Source organism: Neovison vison, chromosome 7, assembly GCF_020171115.1.
Source record: "Neovison vison isolate M4711 chromosome 7, ASM_NN_V1, whole genome shotgun sequence".
Taxonomy (NCBI): Eukaryota; Metazoa; Chordata; class Mammalia; order Carnivora; family Mustelidae; genus Neogale; species Neogale vison.
The window spans coordinates 180,515,871-180,532,409 of record NC_058097.1 but is presented as its reverse complement, the minus strand read 5'-3'; the positions used below and the strand labels follow the sequence as shown (position 1 = coordinate 180,532,409).

Below are 16,539 nucleotides of genomic sequence, written 5' to 3'. Positions count from 1 at the left end.
AAATGCAATTATTGACCTCTTGCCTGCCACTCACTGGGAGGAAGTGAGAAGATGCTAGAGACCAGCAGGTTTCTCCTAAAATGACAAAGATACCACTGACAACAATTTCACTGTGGCTGTCACAGTTGAGGCGGCATAAGCAATGACATCAAATTTAGTTATTCTTAAAACACAGACTGGCGTTTTAGGACTAACTAAAACTGATTCTGTTTAGGAATTTAGGACTTTAGCCAGTCCAGAATGGCTACGAAGACAAACAAGGAAGCAGAGAACTCAGCTCCAGCCAGACTTTTCAGCACCAGATCTAATTCCGGGACAAAAGTAACATTGATTTAATTCTTAAACTAGCTTTTAAAAAATACCTTTGGTCTTAAATCTATTTGGAAAATGTTGAGGCTTTAGGATTCCTTTTCTCTATTAATTTGGAAGGAACTAGATAACTACTTGCCAAACCTGATTTTAAATTTGAGGGAGGCAGGAGCTGTCAAAATAGGGGTATAAGATACAAATCAAACAAACAGTTTCCCTCTTCAGCTGCTTTAACTCAGTTGCTTGTTTTTCCATTTAAAAAAAGAAACCCCAAAGGAGAACACTTTCAATGCTTCACAGCATATTTGTCCGTTAAGTGTAACAGGATGTGCTATTTTGGTGGGGAAACTGAGGCACAAAGAAAGCAGACAATTCACCCACAACAAATCACAAGATGTAACTACAGCAATAGACCAGTAAGATTGAGGATTCTGTCTGCTTCTTCTGAAGAAAGGACAAAGGGGTAGTACAAACCTTCTGGCACCTCAGCATAGCACGTGAGACCCTCCTCAAGGTGGACTCAACCATCTTTCAGTCTCCTCTCCTGCCATAGCACAGGCACGCAGGGGCTCACCATTCCCCACACAGCACAGGTGTTCTTCCTCTGAGCTTTTAGGCATGCTGGTCCCTCTGCTTGGGTGCCCTTCCTACTGCTTCCAACCGGAAAAGCCTCCTCCTCCCTGCTCTTCAGGGTCCACCACACCAGGACGTTGTACCCTACTCCACCTCTGAAGTATTCATTCCAGAGCACTCTCCCAATTAAGAGGCCACATGACTGAGTCAGAGATGTGAGTTTGAACACGCATTCTACCACTTATTTGTTGTGCCACCTCCTGCATATATAACCTCTCTGCAACTCTAGGTAACATATTGAGCACCTATTAGAGCTTGCAAAGTGATATTCACGCCCCTTCTACTGAGCCTTCTCTTCTCCTTTCCTTTTTAGCATTATAAAGCCAGAGAAGGCAGGCAGATGTTGGAGAACAGGCTAGCTAGCATCTCTAGTGTGAGACAGATGGACACAAACTAGAGGCACCTTGGCAGAATTTTCCAGCTGCAAATGGATTCTCTGGTTATACATCAAAATGCACAAAATAAAATAAAGTGACTGTCATAGATAAATTTCTGAAAAGCAATTACTTTAGCAAAGGATGCTTGCTTTTATTGTAGATAGGTGACAAAATGCATAACATAGTCTTATCCCTTGTGTAGATGAGAAGAGGATAAACAACTGACATTAGCAGGGGTAAACAAAGTCAGCCCAGGTTCTGAAACAGGGAAATGTGATCAGGCGATTCTGTATGCTGAAGACCAACTTAGATGCTGGAATCCCACTTCTGTATAATAAATAGCCCTGACATTTCCATTCCACGCCACAAGTATCAGAGCCATGTTCTTTGGCTTCTAGCTAGGACTTCTGAAATGAAGACAATGCAAAAACCAAACCAGGAATTTGCAATCAGAAAACAAAAGAAACCTAAGTGTATCATTGACTTAGTTCCTTTTATGTTTCCAAACTAAGTTGTCAAGAAGAGAAACGTGGTATCTAAGAACACATGGTTATTATTTCGTGGGGGGGCAGAAGAGTACCTAGTATACAGCCCCAAGAAAATTTTTTTTTTTTAAAGATTTTATTTATTTATTTGACAGAGAGAAATCACAAGTAGGCAGAGAGGCAGGCAGAGAGAGAGAGGGGGAAGCAGGCCTCCCGCCGAGCAGAGAGCCCAACGCGGGACTCGATCCCAGGACTCTGAGATCATGACCCGAGCCGAAGGCAGCGGCTCAACCCACTGAGCCACCCAGGCGCCCCCCAAGAAAATTTTTTAAAGAAACAAAATTGAGAAGATTTTTTAAAAATCTACTAAATTACAGAATCACAGGCAGATTCCTTCCACTCCATAAGTGATCTAAGACTATTCCTTCACACAATTAGCCAAAAAAAACTGGGTGGAGAGCAGGGGAAAGAAAGCCTAGTGTTCACAGAGAAATAAAAACAGCTTACAAAGAGGCAATGAGGTTGAATGACTAGCCCAAGGTCACACAGTCAGTCTCAGGCAGACCAGGAATAGAAGGTAGGTCTGTTGACTCTCCTTGAGCTCCTACTCCTTCAGAACTCAGGGCCTGTTTGATCACAGACTCAGCATGGGTCAGATTCACACTGATCTCGGCAGGAGCTTTCTGCCTGAATAAAAGCCAGCTCTGAAGATAAAAAATTCTACAGACGTCCCAAATATGGTTGTTACTATTAAAAAGCCATCTTCCTCTAAGTTAAAAAAAAGAAAAAAGGCACAGAAAATCTCAATAGCAAATCAAGATTTAATATTGATCTTGCTCCTTTTTCCTCTGAGCATAAGAGTTTCAGGGTCCTTCCCTCTCTGACTTCCTCCCACTACAAAACAGCTCTGAGGCAGCAGATCCTACACCACCCCCTCTCTTCGAATATGTATTATTTCTCAGCAGGCTCCAGCAGGAGTTGAGGAGTGAATCTGTGAGGGAGTGAACACAAGATCTCCCATAATAGCACAGAGAAGACAGAAAATTGCTGCCAAAAGTGTAAATTGCTTTTTTTTTTTTTTTGCTTGGAAAAAAAAAAATCACTCTGGGCTTCAAAGACAGCCTCTTAAAAGATGACTCCATGGTGGTTAATATCCATGTTCTACACATGAGGATTTCTGTTTATCCATGCCCTCCAAGAATCCCTACCGTCTATGTAACTGTAGCATGGATTTGAAGAGTAAACCACCAAACACAGGGGCAAAAGGCAGGGAATTCTGCAGGGTCAAAGGAAGGCTTGGCTGTCCACTCCCCAGGGAGTCTGAAAGTACTCCTTTTGCTGCTGACCCTGAAAGGGCGCTGTGTGATGGGGAGATGAAGAACTAACCCTTTATAGTGACAGAGGCTAAGGAGAGGAGCTGTACCCTTGCAGAAAACAGAGGCCCTAGTAATTCAATGTCAAAGCAAGTAAGACCTCCCACCAGGTTAGAGGAATAAAAGCAAAGCGATTCTCTGAGGAGTTATGTGTGAATCCTCCTGGCTTTCCTTCCGGATTGCGGAGAGAAATGCGCCAGTGGATGAGGGCAGGTAAAGTCAGATAGTCCAAACGGTGGTGGAGAGCATGAACCCTGAAGCCAGAGGAAATTCAACTCCTAGCTCTGCTACTTACTGGCTCTGGGATCTAGAGCAAGTTCATCTTTCTGAGCATTAATTTCCTCAGTTTACAAGTGGGATGAGGACTATATCATAAACTTTACATGAGGATTAAATGAGAAGAGATATAAAACACTGTACACAGTAAACCTTCAATAAATGATAGCTCTGATTATTGTTATTAATTAGCAGGGCAACTACACAATAAAATTCAGGGACAGGAACAGACATGATGAACAGCACAATATTGGGATGCTTCAGTCAAATGGTTGGGGAGTCAGAACCAAGAGGAGGAAAGAAGGCAGGGAGGCTGGTAGGAAGGGAGGACACAAGTTCTGCTATGGAGAAATATGCCTCCATAGCACAGGGATTTATTTCCTTTTGTTCTTTCCTTCCTTCTTGTGGAGTGGCTGGAACCCAGGCTCCCTGGACTTCCGGACAGATGGGGGACAAGTAGCTGAATGGAAAGAATGCCAGCAAGGGAGACATGGGTGTAATAATCTGTAAGACCTGGACACAGAGTCTCCAGATTCACTCTTCCACCCCCTGCGCAGGCACACCCACACTTCCCTTCTATCTCCCTTACACATCAAACTCTCATTCAGTACTGTCAGCAATAAAGAAGCCTCTGGAACAAAACTCTGTTTGGCTTATTGAAATGGTAAAACGTATAACATAAATGAGAGAATTTCAGATCAAAGGCAATCTGCCCTGAAGTGTTAATTGGGATTAACTGAGCCAAATGGCAGTTCAACACAAACCGAATGGAACCAACAAATATAAATTTAAAGTTTAGAAAGAAAATTTGACTCCATTTTCTTCTTTCTGTCAAATTAGAACATGTTCTTTATTGTACCAAAGGGCCCATTATACCAAAAAAGGGGTCTTTCATTGTACCAAAAGAGGGTTCTATCAATGCCCAGTCCAACAGATTCCCTGCTGACATCCATGATAGCCTAGGTCGAAGGAGACAGCTTGACATCTTGGTTGCTAGTAAAGAAACTATGCTTCACGACTGCCTTGTCAAAATGACATAAAGGTATCTGCAATTAAACTCTAAAACCAGCATCTTACACTAAATAGTATCTTTAAAGCAGGCTAATGTCTTCATACGGTCCCTGTATTCTTCTACTCAATGTGACTCTGACATGTAACCATGAAGACAAATGGCTGTGTTCATCCCAGTCAGGTTCCTCCAAGCCACATAATATCTGCTAAGATGTGTGCATTACATTGGTCTTGTCTGAATGCTCTTTCTGGGGAAGAAGAAGGTCTAGGGCTCTGCCAGGCCTGGATTTGAAGGAGCTAGAACTAGTTTAGAGAGTAGGCGAGTGCCAAGGAGATAATTTAGAGTCTGTGGAAACCAAAGGTCTGTGCAAAACGACAAAAACCTGGTCAAGAAATAGAAAAGATGTGGATTTAGGCTCCCGTCGTCACTACTTTAGTTTAACCAGTCTCCCACACTCTGGTGTTGATCTACTTCCAATTAAGGCAGGCAGGGGAGATGTCTAAAATGCAAATTTACTCCAGTTAAGGCAAGGGAGACTTCTAAAATGCAGATCTACTCCAGTTAATTCCAGTTTACCATGCTTTCATGCTTTCCCATTGCCTCAAGACAGAGCTTAAACACCTTAGAAGGCCTATAAATCCTTAAAGGTTCTAGATTGTTTTCTTCCTCAACTCTCGTCTAGAGCTTTTGCACAAGTTGTTCTTTACCCAGAACAACACTTATCCTTTGCCTGCCTTCTCATCTTTCAGATCCCTGTTTATATATGACCTTTTCTGGTAAGCCTTCCCTTATTCTCCAAGACTGACTTGGGAGCCTTCCTAAAGCAACCTCAACTTCCCTTAGTCATAGCACCTGTCCCACAGCATAAGGGCCTGGTGATATGCTTGTTTCTCCCACAGGGACAGGAACAATGTTTGTCTTAGTTATTACTATATACCCAGTGAATAACACAGTGCCTGATGCATAGTAGGTCATAAGAAAAGAAAGGGAGGGAGTGGAGGGAAGGAGAGAGGGAGGAAAGAAATGAACTGCAACTCAGAGGGAGCCTGTTCTGAGAATGGCTGGAAGGTGAATTTGGAGAAATTTCCTGAGGCTTTGCGGTTCTAATGCAGGGTGCCTGTGGCTTTAGCCACAGTAGACAGGAGATAAATCTAGGCTGAGAACCACAGTTCCCAAGGGAGAGAAGCACCAGGAGATGCAGATGTGGGATAATGTTTGGCACTAAGAAACCGGCAGAGGATGTGGGGAAGAAAAAAAGAAGAAACTTTGTTGGTTTATAAATAAAACCAAAGGAGGACTGAATTTTGGTTCCAGTAAGATAACTTTGGACAATTCCTGTACCTTCTTTCAATGAGAAATTTGAACTAGATGAGTGATTTTCAAACTGAGTTCTCTGGAACCTTAGGTTTCTGCGAACACCATTCTGCAGAATTTATTGAATAAATTCAGTAAAATTTACTGTATTGAAGGGAGAAGGTTCACCAATGTATCTGGCTCCAAACTATAGCCAGAGAAAAACTTTGCATATTGGAGTTCTACTCAAAGCTCGTTTAAAAAAAAAGGGGGGGGGGAGGGCACTTCTGTTAAAACTAAAGCTTGCATAGCAGCGGCCTAAATGAACTCTCCCACACCTTCCAACCAGAACAGTCCTTGACCCTGTGTGACACAGGACCCACCTGGATGTTTTATTCTACTTTGTACTTGTACAAATACCCCTGGGCTGTGTGGATGGCAAAGCTGTAGCATGTTCTAGAGCCTGTTCTCACTGAGCAGCGAGACAGCAAAGGAAAGTCATGCTCAAAATGCCCAGCAGAGATCAACTGATAATTTGCCCTTGCAAGCAGATAAGTGAATGCACGTCTAGGTTTACTGTAAGGCTGAGGCAATAATGAAACACTTCCAAATTTCATGTGGTGATACAGAAGCAGAAAGGAGCATCTTTTTTTCCCCTAAACTAAGTTAGGAAACACAATACCAATGACCTAGGATTCACAGTATCAGTGTCTCCAGACAGTCACAAAGTTGTTAGACTCAGAAACAAAGAGTATTGGATCTAAAACCCATTAAAAAAAGCAATCCAATTCCAATCAAGAAAGAACAATGCAAAAGTTTATCTAGGCAGTCCACCTGATAGCCTAATTACCATTCAAATACAGTGCCTACTCTTCCTAACAAGGTATTCTGAAGTGACTGTCATTACACACTTTACAGTCCACCTTTATCTGAAGGTTACAGGCAGGAAATGGCACAGATGGGGAGGGAGATGGGAATCTTAGAAAATAAGATTTTCAAAGCCCTGGCTCAAGATGCTGATACCTTTTCTGTGCTGTTCTTTGGTTGTCCATATTTCATGGGGCATTAAAAGGCCACAAACGTCACTCTACTTCAATTCTGAGAACAGACAAGCAGCAATAATGTGATCTTACCTGGGTCCTTCCTCGTCACCCTGAAAGAAGCAGAAAGAAACAGAATTAGAAATCAACGGTAGTACAGACAGTTTTAGATTTCTTTCTTTTCCCTCTCCTCTCGCAACCTGAAAGCAAGGCTTGTGCATTTACAGAGACAAACCAGCAGATGTCCAAGGGCTAAGACAAGGGCTAATATAATCCTATGCTCAAAATGCCCAGCAGAGATCAACTGATAATTTGCCCTTGCAAGCAGATAAGTGAATGCACAGACCTAGGAGGCCTAAATAATAGACTTGCCTTTTTATTTGTGTGGCTGGCAGCATTTAGTTCTGAGCAAACTGAGAGCCCAAAATAGCTGTAGGTCTTAGGCAAAAGCTGACCAGCTCCAAAAGCATCAAGCTGTTTCCTTCAAAGACTCATTTCTGCCTTGGTCTAGCATTTTTCTCTCCAAACATGAACACAGCAACTAAAATATAGGGCACTGTGGTAAAAAGGGCACTGAACTGGGACTCAGAAAATTGGGATTCTAGTCCAAGCTCTATTATTTATTAGCTATGTGCCCTTGGGCAAGTTAATTAATTAATCTGAACCTTGGCCTTCTCCTTTATAAAAGGAGAGCTTTGACATTTGATGATCTCCAACATCCTTCTGCCCAACACTGGTCTTTCGCTTTTTCTCATTCACTATCTACAAAAACAATGTGTGCGGGCTCTCTGTGCAGGTAATGCGTGCTCTGAAACCCAGCTTCACCAGTGACTAGACCAGAGTCCTTTCACTCCCTTCTTGTGATCACACACAATTTTTCAAAGGATTCTGAAGCCCTTTCCAAGGGACCTGACTCCTTCATTTGGTGATGGGGTATTTTACATTCTTTCTTTTTAGCCTTTCAGGGTTGGTCTCAGTAAAGAATGTAACTACTAGTTGTGGATAATTCCTGTGCTTATCCCTCAGGTTCCAATATAAGTATCACCTTATTTTGATTTGATTTGTTCTTATCGGGATAAAGAATGAACTCCAGAGTCAGACACTCTAGGTTCAAATCTTGACTCCATCAACTCACTTGCTGTGTTATCCTGGTCACGTTTTTTTGCCTCATTTAACTTTAACTTCCTACTTTGTACAATGGGGGTAATAACAGCCCCTTTATCATAGGATTAAAGGAGTAGTAAATGAATTAATACATACAAACATCAAGCACAGTGCCTAAGACACAGGATGCACTTAATAGAGCTTAGTTTCACTATCTGTAACAATTCAGTATCGTAAACTACTACAAGTGAACAGTAAGGGTAAAGGATAATGACCTAATCTAGGAACTCCCATTCAGGAGCAGGAGAAACATAGAAAGAGATAAAAAATGAATTACGTTAAGGGCTCTACCAAAGACATAAACAGAATGTTTGAAAGTCAGAAGGAAATTGATAAACACAGTTGCTTCAGGAGAAGGAGGAAGAGAGCACTTCACAGAGAAGGTGATACTTATATTGGAACCTGAGGGATAAGCAGGTCCCAGGATGGCAACAGATGAGTGGGAAGGGCATTGGACTAGCAAGAGCAAATGCACAGCAATTAAAAAAAAAAAAAGTATGTTAAAGGAATTTTGAGTTTGATGATACTAGAGAATGGAAATGTGTCTGTGTGTCTCGGATAGGGGTTGTGGCAGAGACGGCAGTGCTGTGGGTTGGAGGGCTGGTAGTGCGGCTGAGGTAAAGGGAGATTGCCAGGCCCCAAGCCTATAAGGACAGCTATAGCCAGAAAGGTGATTTAAGTCAGATTATACTCTGGACGTTGGATCAGGAGGGCATTTACTAGACGGATCAGGATTTGTAGTACTGGTCAGGGTGCTAATCATCCACACTCTAATGAGAGAGAAGCGGGGCAGGTAGTGGAAGGAGGGTAGAGGATGCTGGGAGCTTTCTTTGCATTTTGATCGAGTGGATGTCTTATGGGAACTATAATCTAACAAGGAAAAATTCATATAATTTAAATTTAATATGAGTTACATAACTATCAGTGACTTAATTACACCTCAACACAAGTTTTCAATTATCTTTGGGTACTCAAACATAATTGTCTAGGAGAATCTTATGGAAAAAAGTACCCAAACTTTCTCCTGTGCTTTAGAGCGAGTCCTCACAACTGTGTGTCTTGGCACAGTGGTTAAGAGAGGATCTCTCTGACCTGCCGAAACATGGCTTCATATTTACGTTCATCAATTCCAACGGTAAAGCTTTTGACATTTGCCTTAACTTTTTGAAGGTTCAGTTTCCTGATCTCCACATGGAGATCCTAATTCCTACCTTACAGGGTGGCAATATAGATTAAAATAAATGAGAAAATATGTAAAACACTAAGCAAATGTCTGGTATACTGTAAGTGGTCGACAAATGGTGCTCATTACTATATTTTCCCTGAATTAATTACTAACATCTCTAGAGAGAGTGAGGAAGGACAGAGAAGATGGGATACAAGACTGCTTCACATGCATCCATTTCTGCAGCTTATAGATACGTGGCTGTTCAGAAGCAATAACACTATCACAAAGCATGGAGGAAGACTAGATGAGAGTTTCACTGGTGAAGGAATGAATAGACGAATGAAAGAAAATACACACACACACACACACACACACACGGCCATTCTGAATAGGTCATCAGACACTCAGAGGATTGCTCTTCCTTGTAAAAGGTGTGCATGCTATTCCCTCCTACTCTGAAAGCCTACGCTAACTCCTATTTTTTTTTTTTTAGATTTTTGTTTATTTATTTGACAGAGAGAGAGGGAACACAAGTGGGCAGAGGAGCAGGCAGATAAAGAGGGAGAAACATGCTCTCCACTGAGGAGAGAGCCCGATGTGGGACTCGATCCCAGGACCCTAGGATCACGACCCAAGCTGAAGGCACCCACTCAACCAACTTAGACACTTAGGCAACCCCCACCTTTTTTTTTTTTAAGATTTTTATTTATTTATTTGATTCCTATCTATTCTTGAAGATCAAGCCTCACTTGGAAATTTTTTCTCACTGACAGACTGAGTGGAGTAATCCTACTCTGTCCTCCACAATCATACTACTAGGTTGGTACTTAGAGTAGAAAACCAAGTGACGGCACCATACAGTGTCCCCTCTTAGGATTTCAATCCCTTGAGAAGAGAAACTGTGTAACATTAATCTCTTTACTCACTGCACCTTACACAGCACAAGGCCCATAATTAATAATTATTCAAAAATGGAAAGGCGGGAAGATAAGATATAAGTAGGACTTAAGATTAATTTCTACCCCCCCATTACAAGTGGATCTTGGTTTCAGAGAATATTAAAACTGAAAGCTTGCTAAACACCAGCTTCTATTTGCTGAACACCAGCTTCTATTTAAATGACTTCTCAGGTTAAGCAATGTTCCCAAATCCCTCCATCAATTACCCCCAATGCTCTTGGCTGGCAGGCTACATTCTAGTACCCTGACATCTTTTTTCTACTTCCACCAGTGGAAATGTCTGTTCACCCACAACCAAATAATTTTGCTCCTAAGGCTGTTTAAATCAGTTGAGCTTGTAATTATTACAATACATTTTACTAAATAACAAAAAGTGAATGCAAGAGGGAACCACTGGTTCCATCCACACCACGCTGAATGCTTCCAAAGCATTCAATAAAGATGAGTTACTTAAAAACTGCTGTCAACTTTGATGCAGGTGAGACACATGCAAAACATTAGAAAAAATAAAGTATGAAAGTCTAGGATTCCACATTCAGCTTGCTTCGAATGTTATCCTGAAACTGGACCTTATAAACAGTGCAGTAGGGATGTGGTTTACACCAGAAAAATAACAATCCACTCCAAGCAGCAAACCCATATTCTCAAAGGCCGTGAGTCAAAAATCAAAGAAATATACAGATGTGTATCTCAAGTTTAAAATATATGTTTAGGGTATGCACATATCATTCTTTAAAGACATTTGTCTATTTATTTCTTTGACGGAGAGAGACAGCAAGAGAGGGAATACAAGCAGGGAGAGTCGGAGAAGCAGCGGACTATCTGCTGGCAAGGAGCCCGATACAGGGCTCAATCCCAGGACCCTGGGATCATGAGCTGAGTCAAAGGCAAACACTTAACAACTGAGCCACCCAGACACCCCTGTATGTATCATTTTTAATGATTTGCTCATTTGAACTTTTCCTAAAAATCACCTCATGTAGTTCAGTACTTTTCTCTCAAAACTAGACAAAAGATGGAAGTATCATGACATGCAAATAAAAATAAAGACACCATTTTTTAACACTGACTTTGGCAAAGAAGTTATAAAATTCAGGCAAAAAAATGAGAGACTGTCAAAACTGGTGATGAAAATGTACACTGATGTAACCTTTCTGTGGACAGTTTACAAATATGTACAAGAGACTAAGAAACATCCATACTTTTGACTTAGTAATTACATATGATTTATAAACAAAGGCATGAACTATAATGTAATAAATGGCAGTAAGGAAGTTGGAAATAACTTAAAATAACAAAAAAGTTAAGTTTGCACCACTAATTTGGGATTCATACATTATGTTTCTGGACAATTTCTGGTAATATGAAGAAAATTTAAAATATAATATTAAGAAAAAATAGCATGAGGGGATGAAGATATTAACTAAGCTTACTGTGATAATCATTTTGCAGTGTATGTGTATATCAAAATCATCACACTGTATAACTTGAACTTACATATATGCCTATTTTATCTCAAAAAAGTTGGAAAAAGAACAAAACACATAGACTAAAAAGAAAAAAGAAGAAAAAAATACCCGAATCAATTTAGTGTGTTTGCTTTCTGCTCTGTCTATAAGTTTTTAACATTCCAAAACAAGTAAGAAGGAAATAACTTTATTTAGTTATTTGAAGAGGAAAAAGACCATATCTCATTAGGCCTATGGGAATGGTACTGAAACTTCTCTTCTACGCTATATTCTCTAAGAAGACCCAAAAAGATTTATTAAAAACACGTTTTAAAAAAGCAATGTGACCAGGAAACCTTGTAATCTCTGGACTTCTTCAACCAGAAGCTCTGTGATTCTACTTAGCGTAATCAAATTCATCTGTACCAAAGATTTCTTAAAATAAACATGTGTTAATGAACTGGTTTTAAAATGATTTTCATAAATCAAAGGCAAACAGCACTTCAGCAGGTGGACTATTTACAACTTTTGTTCTTAACAGCTTTACTGAGGTAAAATTTATAATACCATAAAATTACCTATTTTCAGTGTATATTCAGTGATTTTAAATTTATAGTTATGCAACTATTATCACAAACTTGCTTAAAAACTATATACATATACAGATATAAAATTATGATTATACTTTCCTTAACTTCCTTATCAGCATATGATTGATTAAAATCATCACTGTCTTACAGTGTTTATAGCATATGTAGATTTTCTACTTAACAACTATAACATAAAAGGGAATAAAAAGTGTTAATTGGCCTATATAGTTTCAAGGTATCTACAATTTTTTAAAGATTTTATTTATGTATTTGAGAGACAGAGAGCAAGCGAGAGAGAGCACAAGTAGGGTGAAGGGAAAAGCAGACTCCCCGCTGAGCAGGGAGCCTGACATGAGACTCGACCCTGGGACTCTCAGATCATGAACTGAGCTGAAGGCAGATGCTTAACCAACTGAATCACCCAGGTGCCCCTCAAGGTATCTACATTTTATGTGAAGTGGTACTGTATTAATTTTTAGTAGGCAGAAAACTTAAGGACTTATATGTATATTGTATATGTTACATATATTACAATACATATGTTACTATCCACATAGAAACTGTACGAATTAAGAACAAAGTAATAGAGCTAAAAGGCCAAAAATATATTAAAATGGAATTCAAGGGCGCCTGGGTGGTTCAGTTGGTTAAGCAACTGCCTTCAGCTCAGGTCACGGTCCTGGAGTCCCAGGATCGAGTCCCCATCCAGCTCCCAGCTCTATGGGGGGTCTGCTTATCCCTCTGACCTTCTTGCCTATCATGCTCTCTCTCACTGTCTCTCTCTGAATTAAATAAATAAAATCTTTAAAATAAAATAAAATAAAATGGAATTCAAATAACTTTCAAAAGTCTAAAAGAAGGCAGGAAAAGACAAGAGGAACAGAAATAGGAGTACAAGCAGAAAACAAATCATAAAATGGCTTACCTGAATTTAACCATTTTAATAACATTAATTGTTAATGAACTGCACACTTCAATTAAAAGGCAGAGATTATCAGAATGGATAAAAAATTATAAGAACCCAGCCATACATTGCCTAAAAGACATACACTTTAACAATAGATAGATCAAAAACAAATTGATGGGGACATACCCTGAGAACACCAAGCGTAAGACTGGATTGGCTCTACTAATGTTAGATAAAATAGACATGAAGACCAACAGTATTATCTGAGAAAAAGAGGGACTTTCATAATGATTAAAGAGTCAGTTCATCAGAAAGATACAACAATCCTAAGTATGTATTTGCTTAAAGAGACTTTCGAAGACACCTGAAGTTGGTAGAATTAAATGGAGAGATAAGTAATTCCTTAAACATCCTTGGAAATTAAACACCTCTCAGCACTTGACAGAACTATACACAAAAATAAGTAAAAATATAAGTTATTTGAATACCTAATTGATATTTAACAGAACACTATACCCCAAACTATAAAATACATATGCGTTCACCAAGATAGACTATATGCTGGGCCATAAAACAAATCTCAATAAATGTTAAAAGCTTGAAACCATTCAAAACATGTTCTCTGACCACAATGGAAAAAATTAAAAATGAGCAATAGTACGACGTGTAAGAAAGTCCCTAGTACTTGGAAACTAAACAAGACACTCACAAATAATCAATGAGTAAAGAGAAAAAAAATCTCAGAGTAAATGAATAATATTTCAAACTGAATGAGAGTGAAAATAAAACATTGCGAAAGTTTAGATTCAACTAAAGCAGTGTTTAGAGAGAAAAGTATAGTTTTGACAGCTGACATAAAAAAGTAGTAAAAGCAAACATCTACAAAGCTAGAAAAAAGAACAAGTAAGCTCCAAATAAGCAGGAAAAAGGAAGAGCACATTTAAACAAAATGGAAAAGAATAAAATTAGCAAATCAATATAACACTAACAAAATTAAAATGGTAATTAGACTGTCAAGGATAAAAAGGAGAAAGTCACAAATTATCAATATCAGAAACGAAAGATGGGTTATAATTCTAGATGCTACAGTTTAAAAAAATCACAAGAAAACAGTATGAACAACTTTACACTAAAAAGTACAACTTAAATGAAACCAACAAATTCTTTGAAAATTACAATACAATTTAAACAAATAAGACAATTTAAATACAACACAAATTAAAATTTAAATAAACATGAGATCAAATAAAATTTGAATAGCTCTATATTAAAGAAATTAAATTGGTTATCAAAAACTTTCACATAAACTCCAGGATAGATGATTTTGCTGCAAATATTCCCAAATATTTAAGGGAGAAATAACACAAATTATACATAAACTTCCAGAAAATAGGTGAGGAAGGAATACTCAGCTTGTTTTCTGAAGCCAGCTAACCCTAATACCAAAGCCTGATAATGATGTTATAAAAATATAAAACTACAGGTGTGCCTGGGTAGCTCAGCAGGTTAAGCCCCTGCCTTCGGCTTACATCATGATCTCAGGGCCCTGGGATGGAGCCTGGCATCAGGCTCTCTGCTCAGCAGGGAGCCTGCTTCACCTTCTATCTTTGCCTGCCTCTCTGTCTGCCTATTTGTTATCTCCCTCTCTCTGTGTCAAATAAATAAATAAATAAAATCTTTAAAAAACAAAAACAAAAACAAAAAAACTACAGATGACTATCCCTCATTGAACACAGACCTAAAAATATTTTTTAAAAATTAGTGAATTGAGGGGCACTTGCATGGCTCAGTTGGTTAGACACCTACCTTCGACTCAGGTCACCATCCCAGGGTGCTGGAATGGAGTGGGCTCCCTGCTTAGCAGGGAGTCTGCTTCTCCCTCTCCCCTCTCCCACCCCACCTGCACTCTGTCTCTTTGCTCTCTCTCAAATAAAATCTTAAAAAAAATAAAATAAAATAAAATAAAAAATTATTAATGAATTGAGGGGCGCCTGGGTGGCTCAGTGGGTTAAAGCCTCTGCCTCAGCTCAGTTCATGGTCTCAGGGTCCTGGGATCGAGCCCTGCATCGGGCTCTCTGCTCAACGGGGAGCCTGCTTCCTCCTCTCTCTCTCTCTCTCTCTGCCTACTTCTCTGCCTACTTGTGATCTTTGTCTGTCAAATAAATAAATAAAAAAAAATCTTTTTAAAAAAATTAATGAGTTGAACCCAAATTATACATAATGACAAAGTGGGAGTTTATTTCAAGAATGCCATGCTGATCTAATATTGTAAAATTAACCAATATAATCAGCCATTACAATCAAATAATGAAAAAAACCCATGTAATCATTTCAACAGATACAAAGCAAATCTCCTATATACTACATTCATTCACATTTTTGTTCCCCATAGCTAATTGTGTCATTTCTCTCTGGCTACTTTGCTTTCAAGACTTTTTCTTTGTCCTTCCTTTTCACTACTTTGATTTTGATATGTCTAGGTATGGATTTATTAGAATTTATCTTGCTCAACTTCTTAAATCTCTAGGTTTGTCTTTCAACCAAATTTTAGAAGTTTTAAGCCATTATTCCTTCAATTTTTTCAGGACTGCAATCCTTTTCCTCCCCTACTGGACATGGGCGACATGTATGCTAGATCTTTCTTTATTGTCCAACAGGTCCTTAAGACTCAATTTCGATTGTTTCCAATCTTTTTTCTTGGTTGTTCAGATTGGATCTCTATCTTCAAATTCACCAATTCTTTCCTCTCTTACCCCCAATTTGCCACTGAGCCAATCTAGTAATCTTTTATGTCAGTTATTATATTTTCCAATTCTAAAATTTTCATTTGGTCCTTCTTTATATCTCCTATTTCTTTGCTGAGATTTTTTATCTTTCATCGATTTCCAGAGTTTGTTATTGCTAAGTCATTTTTAAAATAGTAGCTTTAAAACCCTTGTTTGATAATTCTATACTCTGTGTTCTCTTGGTGACGGCATCTCTTCTCATTAGATAGTCTTTTCTCATTAGAGTTGAGATCTATTGGTTCTTGGTATAATGACTGATTTGGGACTGTATCCTGAACATTCTGAGTATTTAAGAAGCTGGTTCCTATTTAAATCTTTTATTCCAGCAAGAAGTCAACCTATTTAAATTCAGGACACATATCCTATTACATTAATGAGACACTGTGTGTCAGCTATATTTCAATTAAAAAAAAATAAACAAAATGAAATGAAAATAAAAATAAAAATTAGAATTAAAAAACAGAAGAAGAAGAAGGAGGAGGAGGAGGAGGAGGAAGAGGAGGAGAAAGCAGAACACGTGTCCTGGATCAGGTTTGTGGATTGTGGTTCAAATGTCAATTTAGTTTAAAAGATTCTGCAGTGCTATTCTGATCTGCCCCTCTAAGATGACAAAATTCCACACTACCGTCTCCACAGTGCTGGCTGGGGAGTAGAAGGGGCCCAACTCATTACTATAGGAAAGAGTGCAAGGATCAAGTTCTACCCACTGACCTAGCTGG

General features: G+C 39.0%; 1 protein-coding gene across 2 annotated transcripts in view; it reads right to left on the bottom strand.

Annotated features, from left to right (window-relative positions):
- Positions 1-16,539, bottom strand: part of TRIM44 (tripartite motif containing 44) — a 110,907-nt gene that overhangs the window by 44,330 nt on the left and 50,038 nt on the right. For both annotated transcript variants that reach the window (XM_044259091.1, XM_044259092.1), the window contains one exon: positions 6,892-6,911. In XM_044259091.1, coding sequence (XP_044115026.1) covers positions 6,892-6,911 — 20 coding nt within the window. The remainder of the gene's footprint in view (positions 1-6,891; positions 6,912-16,539) is intronic.